Genomic DNA, 19882 nt, shown 5'->3' with positions numbered 1-19882 from the left:
GGGGGGAGAACAGGGTAGGGCTGGGAAAAGAAGTGATCCACATAGTCCTATGGGGAAAGTGGGATTTGAGCAGTTCTGAAGAAGGCAAAGAGGAGCCAAGCAGACATCTAGGGGAAGAGCATTCCAAGTGGAGAGCACAGCACATGCAAAGGCCCTGGGGCAGGTCTGTACCTGGCACGTTGGAGGAAGCCTGTATGGCTGAAGCACAGTGAGCAAGGGGGAGAGAAGAGGTGAGAGCAGAGAGGAAAGGGGGGTGGGATGGAGCAGGACCTTTTGGGCCTCGGGGAGAACTTGGGCTTTTATCCTGAGGAAAGAGAGAACCCTGGAGAGCTGTGGGCAGAGGAGGGGTGGGGCCTGTCTCAGATGTTCACAGGCGCCTTATGCTGGCTGCTGAGGGAGAACTGTCAGGATGGGCAAGGGCAGGATCTGACTCAAGCGCTCACGGGCGCCCTCTGGTGGACACCAAGAGGACAGACTGTAAGGGTGAGGGTAGGAGCCAGGGACCAGGGCTGGGGGAGCTAAGCTGCTCCAGGTGGACCATGATGGAGGCTGGAGCCGGATGGAGGCAGAGGAAGAGGGCAAAGTGGGCAAATTCTGGGTATGTTTTGAAGGTACAGCTTCAGGGAGGCTCCCGGACGGACTGGATGTGGTTGGTGAGACAGAGTCAAGGTCAAGGGTAATCCCAAGGACTCTGGCCTGCACCCTTGGAAAGATCGGGCTGCCAACTGAAGGGGTGATGCAGGGCAGCCTGGGGATGGGCTGGGAACATCGGGTCTGGGGTGGAAGGCAAGGTCTGGCTAGTGATGGGTCAGGGCGTGTTGTTTGCACACAGGGGAACCTGAGGGGGGGACAGGGGGGCAGTGGTTGCAGGCCAATGGAGGGTCCAGAAGGCAGGAGGGGACGTCTAGCTGTTCCCAGGGCACGTGGGAGTGTGTACAGGAGAGACTGAGGGAGGGGATGGGCCCACGGACCCTGCTTTCTAGGAACTGCCTCAAAGCGACAGGGAAGCCTGCCAGAGGGGCACAGGGGTCCGGGGAGTGAATGTCTGAGGTCTTTCAGTGCAGAATCCGCTAGAAAGAGAACATGGGTGGAACAAGATCGAGGGGGTGCAAGAGGGAGGCTGTCCTTGAATAAAGGTGAGAGCCCATGCTCAGAATAGCAGTGACTCTTAAGGCCACAAGGGCAAGACCCTGAGGAATGCTGGGTGGGAGCCCACCCCCCCGCTGAGGGTCTGCACTCCAACCACAGCCCCACTTCAGGGCTTTGGAGGCTGCCTGAATCTGGGATGCCTTTTACCTAGGAGGGTAAAGTTCACACCAGCTTCTCAATGCTCCCGGGGATGCTAATCTCCCTCCCTATGCCCCCCACTCCCCGCCTTCCTCCCAATGGGGAGCATACAGCACAGGAGCCTGTTGGCACACAGAAGCCCTGAGAGCGGGACTCCCCCAGCGCTGTCACTGCGCCTTGGTAGCCGGGTAACAGGGCGGGAAGGTGGGCGATGGCGGCAGCTGCATGAGGCGTGGGTGACAGTAGGCGGCAAGCATGTCCTGCTGCAGGCAGCCTCCTCCCTTCCCGGGAGTCTACGGCTGTGGGGTATTTTGTGTCCCAGCCACTGTGGACTTGCCAAGACCCCCCCCACACACACACACTAAGTCTCTGAATTCACTAGCCCTTTGTCTGTTTCCTCAAAAGGTTGGTGACCTTGAGGCCACATTGGTGAGTGGGGCAGAGCCCACCTGCTGGGGACCAGCAGTGGGAAAAACCACACTGGCTCTGAGCTGGGTTTAAAAAAGGGCTTATTTAATTAAATACAAGGATAAGGGCAGGCAGGGCAAGGGAGAGGGGTGCCACCAGAGAAAGCACGAGTCCCTAGGGATGCGACCCCCTACCCCCCATCCCCCCGTGAAAGGCCACAGCTACCACTGGCCCATTGGAGGAGGGGGGCATGGGTCTCTTCAGGCCCCTGAACAGAGGCCAGACATTAGAGTTCTCAGCTTCCCGGGCCCCGAAGCCCACTGTGGACAGGCACGGCCAGGCCTGGGACATCTAGGGGACATCCACACAGACACAAAGGTGAATGGGACACACACCTCTCTGCCCTCAAGGACAAGGGCATTCCCCTCTGGGAGAGAAGGACTGAGGGCAGATGGGCCAACTCTGCAAGGATCTGCCCCTGGGCTGAACCTGCGGGCAGACCCTCCCCTCCCCAGCCCAGCTCCAACAGGACCTGAGGCACCCAGCCCTGGATCCTGCCAGGCTGAGGGTCCAGGTCCACAACAGTGCCATCCAACCCCCCAGCCCCGTCAGGCCACAAGGAAGGCTCTGGAACAAATGCAGATGCCACAAACCTCCTGCAGCCAATGGGGGGTAGGAGGGGGGGCAGACAAGCCCTTTTAGGGTCTGGGGGCAGGGAGCCTGGGTCCCTTCCCACGCCAGAGCAGGGGGGCTGGATCCTCAGTCCCTTGGTCCAAAATGAAATCTAACCGGCTCTGCCAGAGGACATGGCATCCACCCCTCTCCACCCTAAGTTTAGGTCACAACGACACTCCCCTCACCTCCTTCTCCTGAGGACGACAGACCACCCACAGTGGCCCTGATCAAAAAAGAGATTGGTGCCTGAAAAAATATTCTACCCGGTCCAAAAGCACACACACAAACCCAGCTCTTCCTAGGGGGTTCTGGGCCAGTCCTCCTGCCTCCTATCCTTGTGGGCGGCAACTCAATCACTGGTCCAGGCCTGGCAGCCCGGGGGGACATGCAGCAAGGGGCAGGATGGAGCCAGGGCTCCCACCTCCACCGGCAGGGTGGGGAGGGGTGCATTTAGCCCAGTGGCTGTCTGGTCCCTAAAAGGGAGGGAATGATTGTCACGTGATGCTGTGGAAGGCCAACGTTGGGAGCAGGGAGTAGCTGCGGCACCAGCTTCTCACTTACACTAACACACCACACCCACCCAGGGGGGCAGGCAGCACCCCAGCCAGCAGAGACAAGAAAATAAATAAGCCAGCATTCACTCCATCCCCATATCCACATCCCCCCAAAGTGAGGCAAATGCTCTTTGGAAGAACCCTGCTCCTCTCCCACCCTCCCCCATCTCAGAAGCAAAACCCGGACCCTATGGTTACCCTCCCCCTCCCCCTGCCCACCTGCCTCCCGTGGGCAGTGGGGCAGAACCTGTTAACACCTGAGATCGAATACCCGAGTGGGGGACGGCTGGGCCGCACCCCATTTCCCTGAACATCTCCAATGGCTTTCCACGGGGTGAGGAGCCCCAGGCGGGTGGGCCCTCGGTCACCCCTGGATCCTCTATGGCTCTTTGCTCACTTCTTCCCAATCTAGAGAGGGGCCTGGGGCTGATTCCAAGCACTGGGCAGGGGGTACCTTTCCTGACCCCCTCCACACACATATCCCCCCCCCCTAAAGCAGGGAAGTGGCAAAGGGGAGAGAGGAGCACCTGCCAGCCACCCACCTGGGGTCCCAGTTTAGCAGATGGGAAGAATTATAGGTCGTGGCTATTTACAAACACGGGCCCCAGCCACGCACGGGGGGGCATATCCAAAAGGTCCAGCTGAGCCCAGTCTAGTCTCAGGCCCCCTCCTTGCTTTCTTGAGGGGATCAGAGGCCTCAGGGCCCTCAGGGGAACGCTGGAAGGGTGCCTGGACAACAGGCATGTTGCTGGTGCTCTGGGCGGGGTGAGATCCGGGTGGGCTGGATGGGCCCTACAGGCCGGCAGGGGCTGGGCTGGGTGCTGGGCTGGGTGCGGGGCTGCCAGCCAGGCTGCAGGGCAGGGAGTCGCTGGGTGAGGTACTGCGGGCGCCTGGGCGTCGGAGCAGTTCTGGGCGGAAGCCAGGGTGGCGGCGTGCGTGCTTGGTAAGGTGGTCGCTGCGGGTGAAGCGTTTGGAGCAGAGCGGGCAGGGGAAGCGCTTCTCCCCTGTGTGCGTCCGGTGGTGGCGGGCCAGCTCGTCGGAGCGCGCAAACTTCTTGTCACAGCCCGGCCAGTCGCAGGCAAAGGGGCGCTCACCTGGGTGGAGAAGGCAGAGGGTAGAGAGACAGTTGTCAGTGGGTTGAGGCTGGGGGGACAAAGAGAGGGGGACGTCCCATCAGCTCCCAAAGCAACCCCCTAGTTCTAGAGGCTGAATTCTGGGTGTGAATTTAAACCGTGTAAATGCAAAACATAAAGGACCCCCCCTCAGATCACAAACCCCTAATGAATATCCCCGTCCTTGATTTCCTGGGAACTTGTAGTCCTTGCAGGGCTATGCACACTCTCCGCCGGTTAAAAGCAAAGCCTACAGAGACGGGCTTCTGCCGGCCTCCCGCACCACCGCGGCGGCGAGGGTCTCTGTGCGTTTGCCACACAAGCGCAGGCTCAGGTGCATGCTGGGTTTCTGGAGGGGCTTCTCTTCATGCAAACTGGTCTCCCCATCCCCACCCTCACACTCCCCTCGCCACTCCTCCTCTAGGGGATTCAAGGTGTGAGTGACCACAGTTAAATTCCCTCCTTTTGGAAATGACCACCCAGGGTGCGAAGTGGGTAACATCATCTGGGCAGTTTCTAGTGCCCAACCTCTTGGCTGGCCTTCGTGGCCCCTCTGTGTGTGGACGGACATGTGACGGGCCGTCCCGGGTCACCTGCATCCCTGCATCTTCAGGTACAGCGGCCCCACTGGCAGCCCCATGGCAGCGCCTCCAGGAAGGGGCGGGTGGCAGGGGCATGGGCGGGTCCTCAGCCTGCAACTTCCTCTGAAGACCACACCCACTGCCCAAGCAGACTTCGCCCATCCTGCCCACCCCCCACCCAAGCCCCACCCCCCCAACCCCATCTGGGGTCTCTGCTGCCCCACAACCATGCTGTACCCCACCCCAAGAGTCTCAAAGTCTCAACTGCCAACTTCTCCACAGCTGAAGGCGGGGTAGAGGGGCAAGGGCCAGCCTGGACCTCCACCATACCCAAGGCCAAAGGGCCGGGCACCTGGGACCCTGAGGTCCCCCTGGGCATTGCTCCATCTGATCCCCAGAAGTGTGTGTGGGCGTGTGTACATAGAATGTGGATATGGGGGGGGGGGGCAAAGGGGAGGGACACAGCCTGGTCAGGGTGTTACCTCCTGACTTATACACTAAAAGGCTTACTCTGGAACACGTCGGTGACTAGGGCTGACCCTTTTTCTGGGAACACGTCCACCAGTGGGGGGCAGGTGGTGGGGAGACAGATAGAAGAGGATCCTCGCCAGGAGTCAGATAAGACTCCCAAAGCAGGACCCCATGGTGAGGGATACAGACAGAGATGAGCAGGAGACAGCAGGAGGGACCACAGGACAGACCTGCAACCCTGGGGAGAGCAGGACTGGCATTCTCAGGGTGACCTGGAGACATTAAGCTTTCAAGGCCTGCCCTGGGGGAAAGGGCTGTGGTGGGGGACACCAGTGGACTCCACAGAGACTCAGTCATCACCCTGGCCCAGGGAAGAGCTGTACTAAAGCCTTCCCTCCCCCATCCCTTCCTCCAGGCCACACATGGACACCCCCAGCATGACAGAAGGGGGGGGTCGGAAGCCTAACAGGCGCCCCAGGAGGTTTCTTGTGGGGCACCTGTCAATCTTGCTCACAGCTAGAGGAGGGCAGCCCCTAGGACAGTGGTGGCGAACCTATGACACGCGTGTCAGAGGGGACACGCACACTCATTTTTTGGGTTGATTTTTCTTTGTTAAACGGCATTTAAATATATAAAATAAATATCAAAAATATGAGTCCTTGTTTTACTCTGGTTGCAAAGATCAAAAAATTTCTATATGTGACACGGCACCAGAGTTAAGTTAGGGTTTTTCAAAACGCTGCCACGCCGAGCTCAAAAGGTTCGCCATCACTGGTCTAGGAGGATGTGAGCCCAGGTGTCTGGGAAAGGGCACTAGTGCCACCTTCCCCGGGGAGGTGCTGAGGGGAGAGCAACTGTCCCCAAGACCGCAGGCAGCTGAAAATCCCTGGGGCTGTCCCCTCCACACCCCAGGCCTCCCCAAACAATCCACAGGCAGGGCCAGCAGCAGCCGGGGGAGGAGTCGCAGCAGGGACGTCCTCTACAGAATCAGGGGGCTCAAGAGAGTCTGGAAAAGGATCCCAACCACACCCAGTGGTGGCGACCACTCAGAGGATGGATCTGGGAGAGGGGAATCAGTACAGGGGTAGGGCTGCTGGCTGTGGACTAGACCTGGACGGCCCTCTGAGGGACACGCAGTCATGTAGCCATCTTGCAGGACACAGGCGGGAGAGCAGAGGGAGGAGTCATCCCGTTGCTTTTGGAGCCCGCAGTAGGCTCACTTCCCCATTTGGGGCACTGGGGCTGGTCCCCACCTTCACCCCTCCGCCCAGCAGTTCCACCTTCAAAGAGCAGGTTGCAGGGGTGGCGACAGTGCCAGCCAGGGCAGGTCGAACGCAGCTGAAGCCGCTCAGAGCACAGCTGCCGCACACAGCTCACTGGCACACAGCTCACTGGCGTGGGGACATCCACAGCCCCAGCCCTCGCTGCTCACGTGGTCCCGCTCCCACAATGTTGGGCAAATGCCTGCAAAGATGCCAGGCCCTGCCACCCTCTCACAGTCCGGGAAAGGGGGAACGTTTAGAGACTCAGGGCCAGTGAGGGCCCCAGATATGGCCAGTTGGCTGCCCCGGGCATCCTGGCTTGAACGGGAGCTAGGGAGCATGCCATGCCGTGGGTAAGGCCATGGTGGACTTAACCCTGTGACCGGCTGGGCCGCGGTGAACTAGGGACAGCCAGGAACCAACAGGAAGGATCAAGTCACACCTCAGAATGGTCTCTCCTTCCCCTGCAGGTGCCTTACCCCACCCCACCCCCGCCCCCTTTCCTGGCTTTTAAATCTTTGTTCTCAGCATCTCCTGGGTGTGATACTGCTCCCCACCCCCATCCTGGTATGCCCAATACATCTCTGGAAAGAGTCTACAGACCCAGAAACTCAAGCTCAGACTTCCGGCTCGAGTTGGGCCGCAGCTAACATGTTTTCCCATCATCTCGTTTACCCACCACCCCAGTTTGAAGCTATGACTACTCCCACTTATTTAAAATGATGGCCATAAAAAAATAAATAAATACAAATAAAATAATATAAAATGGTCATTTGCAGTCCCTCCCTTGTCCCTCTCCTCCCTCCTGGAGGACCCAGGCTGCCCCAGCTCGCTCCCTAACCAGACTGGCATCTTTGGCATAAAGGGGGGTTCTTGGTGCCGGAGGTAAGGAGGCACAGCTCCCACAGTCACCCTCCCCCAGTGTGTGTGTGTCAGAGACCTGATGTTCCGGAAGCATCAATGGGCAAAGGCGATCCACCCAGCCCCCCTCCCTCCCTGGGAGGCCAGCTCCTCACTCCCATATCATTTGCCCAATGCCTGGCCATCTGGGCCACCTTTATCAGGGAGCCTGGGTGGTGGGTGGTTATCACCTCCTGCAATGTTGGGGGGCCCTCCCCCACCCCCCAGCTGGGGCACAGGCACCTGAAGCCAGTTCTAGCTGCTCTCTGCACCCCTGCCTACTGGAGAAGGGGACTAGGCGGGAGGGCAGCTCCTGGGCAACCATGCCCTGCTCAGGCCCAGCAGTGTCCCCCTGCCTGACCCCAGATAAGCCACCAGTCTCCTGAGCCCTGCCTGGCCTTAAGAGAGCTCCAGCTCTGCCTGGGGGGCATGGCTACTACCCCCTCCAGGCCTCAGTTTCCCCATCAGCCTCTCCTCCTGGGGGCCTCTCCGGTAAACTATAATTATCACCACCACCCCGCCGGTCTGGGCTGTTGGATCGGAAAAATGGGTGTCACCCTAGCCCCTGTCCCCCACATCCTGAGGCTTCCCCCTCCTACCCAATTCATAAATCAGCCCCCCCCCCCACCTCCATATAGTGGCCCCGCTCCTCAACCCCTAATCCCTTCTCCATAAACGGATTTTCCTCTGCAAAGCCCAGCTCCCCCCGCCTGTCCCCCACCCTGCCCTTCGGATTAAATGAAGCCCTTAGGCTGCTCTTCCCCCTCCATACCTCACACCACCACCTCCTCAAAATCCACACCCTCGTGCCCCTTCCCCCACTCCTGCAATCCGGATGCTGTCTCCTCTCCTGGGACACACCCCTCCCTGCCCCACCTGATCCCAGGGCTTCAGGTTCCTACTGAGAAGCCTCTTCTTCCAAGGAAACCTTTTCCTCCATCAACCCCCACGGTTCCAGGTCCCTGGGGACAGGACTGCGCTCCCCAGAACCTTGCTCTGAGTAGGTGCTCAGCTACCATTTCTCAGACTAAGGTAGACAGGGTTTTAGAGTCAAGCAAGGGGGTCTGAACCGACCCTCCCACCCCCATGGGACACGGGGCAATGTCTGGGAACATCTACGACTGTCATAACTGGGGAGTGCTCCTGGCACCGGCAGGTGGAGGCTCAGGTGAACTAAGCCCCCTCGAGGCACACATGGCTGCCTGCCTGCTGGGCACTGGGGGCGCAGGCAGGGGAGCCCTCAGAGATGAGGGAGGCTGGGAGAGCATAGACAGCCAGCCTCTCCTCCCGCCCCCGCCCCATCTCCCTGCTCTCACTCTTGTATCCACAGCAACCGCAGTCAACATTTCCCGCAGCTTCCAAAGTCCTTGCCCGCCCCACGCAGACAAGCTCTGTGCTGGGCCAGGGGCTGTAGGCAGGGAACAGGGGACCACAGGACAGCCCTCTGCGCTCCCTGTGCAGTTGGGTAGCCCTGTGAAAAGATCCCAGCGCCCCTCCTGGCCTCTTCACCGCCCCCATGCTCCAAATAAAACAGGGATGATGGGGGCACCACACTCACCCCAGTGCCCGTCTGCTCATCTGTACTGTAAGGCTAGATCAGGATTGGCATTGCCTTTACAGAGAGAACAGACCTCAGTCTAGCTAGCTGGGTAGGGGCAGGACTCTCTCCCCAGGGCCCTTGGGAGGACGGCCCAGCAGACAGCTAGCGCTAATTATTCCCTGTTTCTAGCCTCGGGACACCCAGGATGAGCATGGATTCCCCACCCCCCAAGCAAGCTTAACAGCTGCCCCGTCCACTGGGGGCCAGAAAAACCAAAAGGCCTTCACACAGACTCCAGCAGGGCTTGGTGGTCCTGGGAGTCAAAGAGACACTGAACGTGCAATCATTAAGCACACGAGTGCCCAAAATCCTTGGGAAATGGAACCAAGGGGTACCTGCCAAACGGGTCCAGGAGCTGCGCCCCACTAGGTCCTTGCACTGCTGTTATAAATACAGCTTCAAGACAGGGCATCCAGAGCCACAGCTCTCACAGGGCGCAGGACCCAGCACGGAGGGCACTCTGTCCTCCCCACCACCTGCACTCACCCTTGCAACACCCCAACTCAGCCTCTTTGGCCTCAGTTTCTCATTAAAAACAGGGATGGCAATACTGAAGTACTGGCCCCAGCAAGGAGTCCCTCCTCTCCCCTGGACTCAGGGAGGTGGTCACCATTGCCTGGGGACCTACAGAGGCTCTAAAGGGTCTAGAGACACCCTAGAGGAGTGTCCCTTGGGAGCCCGGCCACCCCCTTCCCTCCATCCAGAAAGTCTGACAGACTCCAGGGGGCAAAATCAAACCACCTAGGGCACTGGGGGTCCCCAAAATGTTCTCAGAGAACAAATACCTCAGGCCAGAGGTGGGACAGGTGGAAGGGCACAGTGATAAGTGAGAGATGGGGTCCCTCTGTCCCCTCTGTCACATCTCCCACGTCAGCCGACCCCTCCGCACGCTGTTGAGCCACTGAACTCTTAGGTACCAACCCACTGCCCAGAGAGGCACTTCCCCATCTTCAAGGACCCCCTAAATGCCCCTCCCACAAACATGAGGATACCACTGTCTTTAAGAGCAAATAATATCCAGCGACTACACAGAGAAAGATGGTCGCTCCTTTTAAGAGAATGTAGACCGCACCCAAGTCCTGTCCTGGCTGTGCTCAGAGGTGGGCAGAGCCTCCATCCCCTGAGAACAAGGGACAGGACCTGAAGGAGCGGTGGGAAGAGTGGGGAAGGGGGAGGGGGGCTGCCAGCACGCATGTGGCATTTGAGAGCTGGCCACTGGCCTGGGGCTGCCTGCTGTGCGTGTCTGCCACACGACTGGGAACCTGCTTTCCTGCACCCTGTCCACGTGTTGCAACAATGGGAACCTGTCCACTGAGCCAAGGCGCGCCACCCCTGATCCCCAGCCCAAACTCACAGCTTGGTGGGCATTCTCATGGTGGAGGGTGGGAATCTATGGGGAGGAGAGGGGCCCACGGCAGGATAAGGGGAGAGGGTGACAAAATAAAAGGGTGGCCAGCGCCCCTGGCCTCCAGGCTCCCCTAGTTGCCCCACCACCCATGGGCTGAGAGGTGACAGTGTCCCAGGAACCTACTGCACAACCCTGTGCACCTTCCGGGTTCTGCAGCAAGTGGGGGCAACAACACGCTAGAAACAGGATGAGGACCTGATTCCTCCAGGGAGTTCTCTTCTCCTATCTCTCTCCTCCCCAGACTAAGGTCCCAACCCTCACTCTCAACCCCTCTCTCCGACTAATTAAAACACCCGCCCCCCCCCCCCATCCTGGCCCCGTGCCAGGAGCAGCGCCTTCCTCGGAGGAGAATCCACAACGCTACCGCGCAGACCGCGACGCGACTCCTCCTCCCTCTCTACATTTAAGGAAACTGAGGCAGGGGAAGGGGAAGAACGAGAACTCAGAGCTGGGTGCTCCAGCCACAGTGCACACCACCCAGACCCAAACGCCACAGAAAATAAAAAGAAAGCAGCCCCTGGAAGAGGGGGCTGCCTGGGAGCCCCGATCCCACTCCACGACTGCGCGGCGCCGCACTCCCAGCGAGCCCGAGCCCCTGCCCCTGCCCCTGCCCCTGCCCCTGCCGCTGCCGCCGCGCCCGCCATCCGCGCGCCACCCGACCGCGTGGCCGCCACGCCCCCTGCGCGCGCCCCACCCACCGAGGCCCCGCCCTCCCGGCAGGCGCGGCGGCAACCCGGGCGCGCCCCCCACCCCGCCCCCGACGCGCCACGCAGTTTCGGGGTCCCGGCGGGGGAGGGGGCCCGAGAGGCTGGCCTGGCGGGCCGGACTCACCTGTGTGCGTTCGCAGGTGCGATTTGAGGTGCGAGGACTTGTAGTACGCTTTGGCGCAGCCCGGGAAGGGACAGCGGTGGCTCTTGGCGGCGGCGGGCGCGGCGCCGGGGGCGCGGCCGGAGGACGGGGACGAAGCGGCCGAGGAGGAGGAGGCGGGCGAGGCGCCCCCCGGGGCCGCCGTGGACCCGCCTCGCAGGTCGGCCAGGATACTGGCAGCCAGCAGGTGGGGCGCGGCGGCAGCTCCAGGGCCCAAGCCGGGGGCAGCCCGGGAGGGCGGCGTTGGCGGCCCCGGGGGCCCGGGCGGGGCGGCCTCGCGGCGCGGCGCGCGCACATCCAGGCCGGCGGCGGGGCCCGCGCCCTCGGGGCCCGGCCGCGCGCGGTGCACCACGGCGCCCGAGGAGATAGCCATGAGCACGTCGGCTGCGAAGTAATCTACGCAAGCTACCGCCGCCGACATGCCGGAAAAGGGCGCGCGGCGCGGACCGAGCAGAGGTGGCGGGAGCGGTGCCCGTCCGGCCGGCGGCGGCTGCTCGAGTGCGGGAGGAGGAGGCCGGTGCGCGCCGCCGCCGCCGCCGCCCGCGCTCAACCCGCCCCGCCCCGCCTGACGCGCCCTGACGCACCGGAGCCCGCGGGGGCGGCCACGTCCCGCCCCGCCCGGAGGACGCCCCCTCGGGGCGCCGCGGCCACGCCCCCAGCCGGCGCGCCCTCCAGCGAGCCGCACGCTGCCGCCTGGGGCGGGGTCCGGGCGGATGGAGCCGCCTCCCTGGCGCGCCCCCTCCGGCCCGGGAGCGCGCCCTGGCCTTCGACCCTATGCTCTCCTTCCCACGCGTGGTTCCAGGCCTGGAGCTCGACTCCTGGTGCGCCCCTTCTGCTGCTGCAAGGCCCCCAGTCACCTCCGCAGAGCGCCCCCTCAACCAGAGTGCCACGCCCCTCCTTCCCGGACTGTTCCGCCCCCTTTCGGCGCACCCCTCCCTTCGCGCGCTCCCCGCCCCCTCGCGGGCGCGCCCATCCCACGGCGCGGCGCGCGGCGAGCAGAAGACCGCCCCTTCCCCAGACGCTTCCACCCGGGCCCCAGCGCGCCCCCGTTCGCGATGGGGGAGGGCTCCACACCCCACGTGGCTGGGTGGGGGTACGGAGGCGGTCAGCCCCGCCTCCCGGCCACGTGCGCGACCCTTCCCCCCCTCCTACCGGGCCTAGTGCCCCGCTTGACTGCGCGCATCTGTGTCCCCTCACCGCCTTTGGTGGTAGTCCCCAAGCTGCACCCTGAGGCCCCCCGCGCCTCCCTGGCCTAGGTACCGGAGGACTGGGCCGCCCCACCCCCCGGGTCGAACGAACCTGTGTTCGTTCCTCTTTTTGCGCCCCATTCGGGAGTCACTCTGCTCGCCTCATTAGGGCTGAGGATTGGTGTGCGTTCGGGAGGGCGAGAGGAAAGGGGTTGGGAAAAGGAACCTACTAGAATCGCAAAAGCTGGGCTCGGGGCGCCTTGGCGAGGCAGAGCGTCCGGCCCTGCCGAGACACGCGGGTCGCGGACACCGCTCCCCGGCGCTGGGCAGGGATCCTTGTAGCTTGAACGATGAAAGTGTGGTCTCTCTAAGCTCCCGAGGATGTACAGACCAAGTTTAATAGCTGGGGACGCAAATGGCCGGGGCCCGCAGCCCCAAAGTGGTGAGTGCAGGCCAGTGGGCGACCACGCCCCCGCCCCTTCCTATGCCAGCGATAGCGGCGTTGCAGTGGCCTGAGCGGCCTCCAGGGGGCCTGCACGGCCTCCCTGCCAGGTTACAGTCCCCAATGCTAGCTTGGCGACCTACGTGTGGACAGGGGCCGTGACCCTGGCCCCATCCCGGAACTCTATCCTTACCCTCTCCACCCGCAACTCCTAACTGACCTGACACCGCTGAGCTCCTCTGCCCCCAGGCTAGCCACTGTCCCCTGGGCTCCTGCCCCTTGGTACTAACTTGTGGCGGCCCGGAGGGAAAAGAGGGGAATGGAGAGTTGACTTCAGGATGCAGAGGTGAAATGCAGCCCAGTGGGCTCCCTTTGACAGACAAGCCCACTCTCCCAGGCCTGGGGCTCCGAGGCCCACTCTGGACAGCCATTATCCAGGTGGCATTCATTGGGCGCTGGTGGTCAGCATTCCTACCGACCTGGGCCCCTTGTACCTTTGAAGATCTAGGTGGGTCACCTGGGCAGGCCCCCAAACCCCCCATCTCAGCAGTCCCACCCACAGGTGCTGCTCAGTCCCCACAACTCAATTTCTCCAAGTCCAGAAGAGGCAGGCAGCCCCTTGCAGGATCTCCCCACCAGGCAAATAGCAGGGTGAGAAAGAGGCTGGGACCTTTCGTTCCTTCTGCCCATGTTTATTGGACCAGAAGCCCCACAAAGGCTGACCTCCAGGGGCTCAGTCTAGGGCACGGCAACTGGAAGTCTGACAATGGCATGGGTGAGCAGGCATAGGCCTGACAAGTGGAGGAAGTAGGGGTAGTGTCCCAGAGGCAGATCTACCTGGGGCCTGAAGTGTGAGAACCTCAGGCTGGTGTGGCAGGATTACAAGGCAGTGGCTGAAGAGGTGCCCTCTTCCTACAGGGGGAAGGGGGTAAGCTGTGGCAAGGCAGGAGACTGAGTGGTCCGGACAAGTCATTCTCTCAGGGCCTCAGATGTGCACCACTCCCAGGGATAATGAAGGGCACCCTCCATCTATGGGCCACGACAGCTGCTCTGCAGGCAGGAGACCCCTGCTCCACTTGTGGAATTTCTCTTTATACCCGGGCCACCAGCACATATATAACCCTCAAACCCCCATAACCCCACCCCCTCCCCCTCTCTGACCCCATGCTCAGCTCAGCCTTGTACCTGGTCACTCTGGTCTTACTACAACCCTTCAGTTGTCATGCAGAAATCAAGGTTGCAAGAGGGCTGAGCAGCAGCCTTCCAGTGCACAGAGCTAAGTGGTAGTGAGAGTTTGGGGAATACACAAAGGGAGATGGCCTGAGCTTAGTCCAGATGAGCACCCCCTGGTGTTAGTCCCTCCTTTCTCCAGACCTGTTTCCTCAACTAAACCAGAGACCATCTTTGCCCTTCACTGAAAGCACCAAGGGGCTCAGGGATGGGGGCAGATGCAGCCAGATGTGGAGGTGGAGGGCACGCAGGTGCAGGTGAGGGGAAGGCTACATAAAGTGGGGTGCACCCAGGAGCACATGTGCCCATAGGGAAGGTACACAGATAGGTCAGGTCAAAATCAAGGCTCCAGGGTATGTATGTGTGTGTGTACGTATAGGCATACTGGAATGGCCAATATCTTCTTTTAAGATAGTGAAGCCTTAATTTTTTTGTTTTAATAGTACTTCCTGTACAACTTTTACCCATGTGTATTTTTTATTTTTATTTTCTTTAAATGTCAACAGGTATCTAGGCAGTGCAATTATGGGCCACCTGTCTTCTGTTTTTTATACTTTTCTATATGAAAAACGATTTTTTAAATAAATCCCCCCTTTAGTGTGAACTGGACGCAGGGACTCACTTCCTAAGAACAGGGGAGGAAAGGGGGGGGACAGCAACCTGCAGTGGTGACACCCTGCTGGACCCCACCTCAGCCAGGTGGTGAAGGGCCACCTCAGGTTGATGTCCTGTGTGTGTTGGGAACTCCTGATGGGATGTGACCAGAGGGCACCTCACATTGGTGTGCTCTTCCCAAAAAACCCACTGCCCGAGTCTATTCGTGAGAAAACAGAAGGCCAAATTAGGGGACATTTCATAAAATGCCCCCAAACTGTCAAGGTCATGGAAAAAAAAGGAAGACTTGAAGTGCCCTGGATTGTAAGAGACTGAGGAGATGTGATGTGGGGATCTGGGTTGGATCTTGGGACAGATAGGACGTCAGTAGAAAATATGAGTCTGGCATGTAGTTGATGGGAATGCACACAAGCCCATTTATTGGCTTTAACACAATGTTAATATGAGGGGCATTGGGTGAAATGTAGATGGGAACTCTTTAAACTGTCTTTGCAACTTTTCTGTAAACCCACATGATTCCAAGATGAAAATATTAAAACAAACGTGGAGAGGGAACATGGGAATAATTTAATAACAATGACCGCATGGATAGTAGCAGCTTACATCAGAGGAACTACACATGGTTTCATTGCTCTGTATACAGCTTACCAAAACTGCCAATTTTGTGCCCTTTGACCCAGCAATTCCACTCCAAAAAAGGTACCAAAAAATATTCATAAAGAAGCAAGTATGGCCTGGCCAGTGTTGCTCAATGGTTGAGTGTCAACCTATGAACCAGGAGGTCATGGTTTGATTCCCAGTCAGGGGATATGTCCAGGTTGCAGGCCCAGTGTGGGGCATGCAAGAAGCAGCCAATCAATGATTCTCTCTCATCATTGATGTTTCTCTCTCTCTCTCCCTCTCTGAAATCAATAAAAAAAATTTTTTTTTTACAAAGAAGCAAGTATGTATAGCTGCACTATTTGTAATTGGAAAAAAGAGACACCACCTCAACACTGGTTATTAAATTATGGAGAAAGTGCCTTGGGAGAACCAGGACGCAGGGCACAGGGTCAGGAAGGAGGAGCCAGCTCCAGCTCCTGAGGAGGCCCGTTCATGCTGTGATCTGTGTTTTCACCGGTAGCCTGCCCACAGTGATTACCTGTAGAGGGGCCTGCAGGGACATGGGAGGAGCAAGATGGGATACGGAGGTTTAGGAGGCAGTGGACCAGCTCCTCAGAGGAGCACGTCAGATAGCACACGCCCTATTCAGCCACCTGCCTGGCGTTGGGTGTTGTCAGATATGACCCTAACCACTCAGTGTTTGTCCTGTTCACTACTCTGGTAAAAATACTGCCCTAGCCCTGGCTCGTAAGGCTCAGTTGGTTGAGCACCGTCCTGTGCACTGAAAGGTCACCAGTTCCATTCCTGGTTAGGGCACATACCCAGGCTGTGTGTTCGATCCCCAGTCAGGGTGCTGCAGGAGGCAGCTGATCATTGTTTCTCTCTCTCCCTCCCTCTCTAAAAGTCAATAAAAATATATTAAGCCCTAGCTGGTTTGGCTCAGTGGATAGAGTGTTGGCCTGCGGACTAAAGGGTCCCAGGTGCAAGTCCCATCAAGGGCACATGCCTGGGTTGTGGGCTCAATCCCCAGTAAGGGGTGTGCAGGAGGCAGCCAATCAATGATTCTCTCTCATCATTGATGTTTCTCTCTCTTCTTGTCCCTTTCTTTCTGAAATCAATAAAAATATATTTGAAAAAAAATAAAAATATGTCAAAAAGGCCTGGCCAGTGTGTTAAGTGGTTAGAGCGTCGATCTGCACACAGAAGGGTCACAGGTTCGATTCCCAGTCCAGGGCATGCACCAGGGTTGCAGGCTAGATCCCTGTCCCTGTCAGGGTGCATGCAGAGACAAACAATCAATGTTTCTCTCTTTCCCCATTCTTCCCTTCCACTCTAAAATAATCAATGGAAAAAATATCCTCAGGTGAGGATTAACAAAACAAAACAAAAAAAAAAATGGTTTCTTTAGATGCTACCCAGCTGATCTTCTCCTTAATCCAATTCTGATTTCAAAGAGTCACCAGAGTTTATATCTATCTGCCACCCCTCCTAGTCAAGCCAATGTTCCAGCAGTATGTCAGCCTTTTGTGAGAGAGCATTTTAGAGATTAATGCACACTTCCCACTCTCTTAAGGCATCCGTGTTTATTTCCAACATGTGTCAGACTACTTACCATGGTCCAGGGAGCCCTCACAGCCAAGAGCTCAGGGTAGGACAATGGACGTGGCCAGGATGAAGCAAGCCCCAGCCAGGCCTAGCCAGATAGTGGGCATATGACTGACCTACTCCTGGCATGCCGCACAGAATGCACTAGCCCTGCTCAAAGCCACTGGGGACAGACCCGGGGGCCCCATTCTCTCTCCAGGAAGTTGGAGGGACAGAATCTGGCTCTAACCTGGTGTTCACTTACTTCCTTTCACATGGGGATTCCCTCCCCAGAGCTCTTGCTCATCCTCACTCCTTGGCTGACCCAGGACCCCTGGAAGTAGAGGCTCACAGAGGCACAACGCAGGTTTCCGTGTGGCTCTCAAGGTTACCCATGGCCTGGCCTCCGGGCCGCCTCTCACAGGCCCATGCGCCTCTAGTCCCTACCTGATCTGCTGAAGGAGAAAGCCATCTTCAGGATGCCCTCCTCCTGTTAGCATGCTGGGCTTCAAAAAAATGGCCTCGGCCAGGCCCAGCCCCTCCGAGTGTCACCTGCACGTGCTACAAACACACACGACTGTGGTCTGTGCCCTGCCAGTGCCAGGCACTGAGTCTGATGGCTCAGAGTTCACTGTCCAGCAGAGGCATGAAGTGGCCCAAAACTATAAGCATCACAGGCATCGAGGCTAGTGCCACCCAGGCAGGTTCCCAGGGCTGGGCCCTGGGGCAGCTTTGCCTGAGCTGTCTCCCCTGTAAGTGGAAGCAGTAGGGATGGTGAACCCAGCAGCTCAGGATTTTCATAAAGATCAACTTGGCACATGGCAGCAGCTGTGAAATGTAAGGAAGAGGGACTCTGATGCTGGGCCAGCATTCTGGTCGGATGAACCCCACAGCCAATAGTTGGTCCTGCACCCTAACCATGAACCCTAAGCACTGCCCCAGCGGGGAGGGAGCTGCCCATGCCTTTAGACTAGGGTGCGTGGGGCCCCCACTAGAGGCCTCATCTCAGATCTGGGCCCCACAGTCATGCACTGCCTTCCTGGAGAGGGGGGTTTGCGCTCAGGGTCCCACTGAGCAACAGAACGCCACTGCCAGGTGTGAGCACATGTCCGGAAAACTTACAAAATGGAGAACAGAAAAGTTGGCCCTTCTTCTGGGCAGCCAGGCCCATGGACGATAGCAAATGAGAGGAAAGGGGGAGCATTCTGGAATGTACCACAGGCTTCCCCTTATCACTGCCACTACGTGGTAACCCTGAGTCTGGAGAAAGGCCCAGGTGAGCCCCTCACAGGCATCCGGTGTGGAGAGAGCCGTCTCAGCAGACTGCCTCATCAAGGTCAACATCATGTGCTGTGGGGGGTAGCGGGGACGACACATAGTTAAATTTTCAGAATCCTTTCTATATGGAGTGTGTCTTGTGGAACTAGCATTGCATGATATATGTGCAAGGGATCACCTGTTTATTATAAGATGACAGTTTTCTCTCAACTAAATCTGTAAATCTAAGCAATGCCACTTCCTGCAAAAATAAAAACTCAGGGTGAGGGAAGTGGATAAGCCCATCTAAGGTTGACAAGAAAAAAAGAACCTGCAGAGGAGACGGGCTTCCAGACCTCCGCGATCAAGACAGTGGGGCTCAGGCTAACTGGGATGGCAGCCTAGAACTACCCACACGCAGGCCAGGGCTCAGCACACCATAAAGATGGCACTTCAGTGGGGAAAGACAGCTTTTCCAGGACAGGGAGTTGGGGCAAATGATTTAGAAAAAGCAGTTTGTGTTCCTACCTCACTCTTTCTGAAGAGTAGTTTCTAGAATTAGACCAAAATTTAAGTTATTTTAAAAAGAAACCATTACATTTCCAGAAGAAAACATCAAATGTTATATTATCTTGGACTAGAGAAAATGTTTCTGAGTGTGACACAAAATGCAGAAGCCACATATGAAAACCACTAATAAATAACTAATAACTTTAAGTGCCTGGCATAAATAAATAAATAAGAAACACAAACAAAAAGACACAATCCAAGTCAAAGACAATGACAGAATGGGAAAAACACTTTAACAGACAATGGGCTAATTGCTTTAATATTGAAAGTGCCTAGAAAAGAGTAACACCAACAATCCAATAAAAAAATGGGCAAAGAATATGTAATACAAACAGCTTTTAAATATAAGCACATTTATAACAAATATAGGTCTTTCCAGTTTCAAAATGGTAGAAATTATCAACATAAAAAATAAATCTGACAAAAGCATTGAGATCCGTTGTACTTCCTAGGAAACAAGCAAAGCTACAATGAAACTATTTTATGTCTACCAGTTCTTCAAGATCAAGCAATGGGGGACACCAGCCCCTTCCTTTGTTGGGAGGGGGACAATTTGGCATGACTGGTGAAGAGATTATGTACCCAGTCAGAGATCTGCACAAAGCCTTTTGACCTAGCACTTCTGCACCGAGGAATTCAGCCGACAGAAATATTCCTACTTGGCTATAAGTATAATCAACCTAGCATTGCTTGTTATAAGACTGGAAATAACCTACATTTCAACCAACAGGAAATAGGATAAATACACAGTACTAATAAAATATGATACAGCCATTAAGACGAATGAGTTCATAAAAGCACTCTCCAAGTGGGATCACATGGTGATGTTTTGTACAAACAAATTAGATGTATGTGCATAGACTTTCTCAGTTGATGCATAAGAAACTGGTTTATCTTTGCCGCAGGGGACGGGAAACCAGGCCTTGGAGGTCAGGGGTAGGAATGACATAGTTTTCCCCTGGGACCCTTACATGCTCTGCATTTTTTACTCTGGGTATCTGAAAACATTTTTGTTCAGTTGTAAGCAGTTGCTTTGAACTTGCTGTATTATGGGGCCCCGACTCTCAGTAAACTTATATTCATATCCGATAGGGTGAAAAGACAACATACTCTGTGACAAGTGCAGCACCAGGGGTCAGTGGGAGGGAGTACAGGGCTGAGTCAGGAGGCGGGTTGCTTTGGGGAAGAAAATGAAGCAAGAGACTGCGAGCAGGTCAGACTGGTTAAGAAGAGTGAACTATGCTGGGGGCCTTGGGCTTAGAGAGGGTA

At 57.4% G+C, this 19882-nt stretch overlaps 1 protein-coding gene across 1 annotated transcript; it reads right to left on the bottom strand.

The window, feature by feature from the left end:
• Nucleotides 1-1785: 1785 nt before the first annotated feature.
• On the bottom strand, nucleotides 1786-11546 carry KLF16 (KLF transcription factor 16; the record flags this gene model as incomplete). The annotated part of the gene is made up of 2 exons (XM_081093424.1): nucleotides 1786-4018; nucleotides 11090-11546. The coding sequence occupies 2 exons, from the start codon at nucleotides 11544-11546 to the stop codon at nucleotides 3717-3719; spliced, it is 759 nt and encodes a 252-aa protein (XP_080949550.1). The 3' UTR covers nucleotides 1786-3716.
• Nucleotides 11547-19882: the final 8336 nt, after the last annotated feature.

The sequence above is a fragment of the Myotis nattereri genome (assembly GCF_964212035.1).
Source record: "Myotis nattereri genome assembly, chromosome: 5".
Taxonomy (NCBI): domain Eukaryota; kingdom Metazoa; phylum Chordata; class Mammalia; order Chiroptera; family Vespertilionidae; genus Myotis; species Myotis nattereri.
Note: the sequence above shows the minus strand (reverse complement) of the source record. Positions and strands in the feature narration are given on the sequence as shown.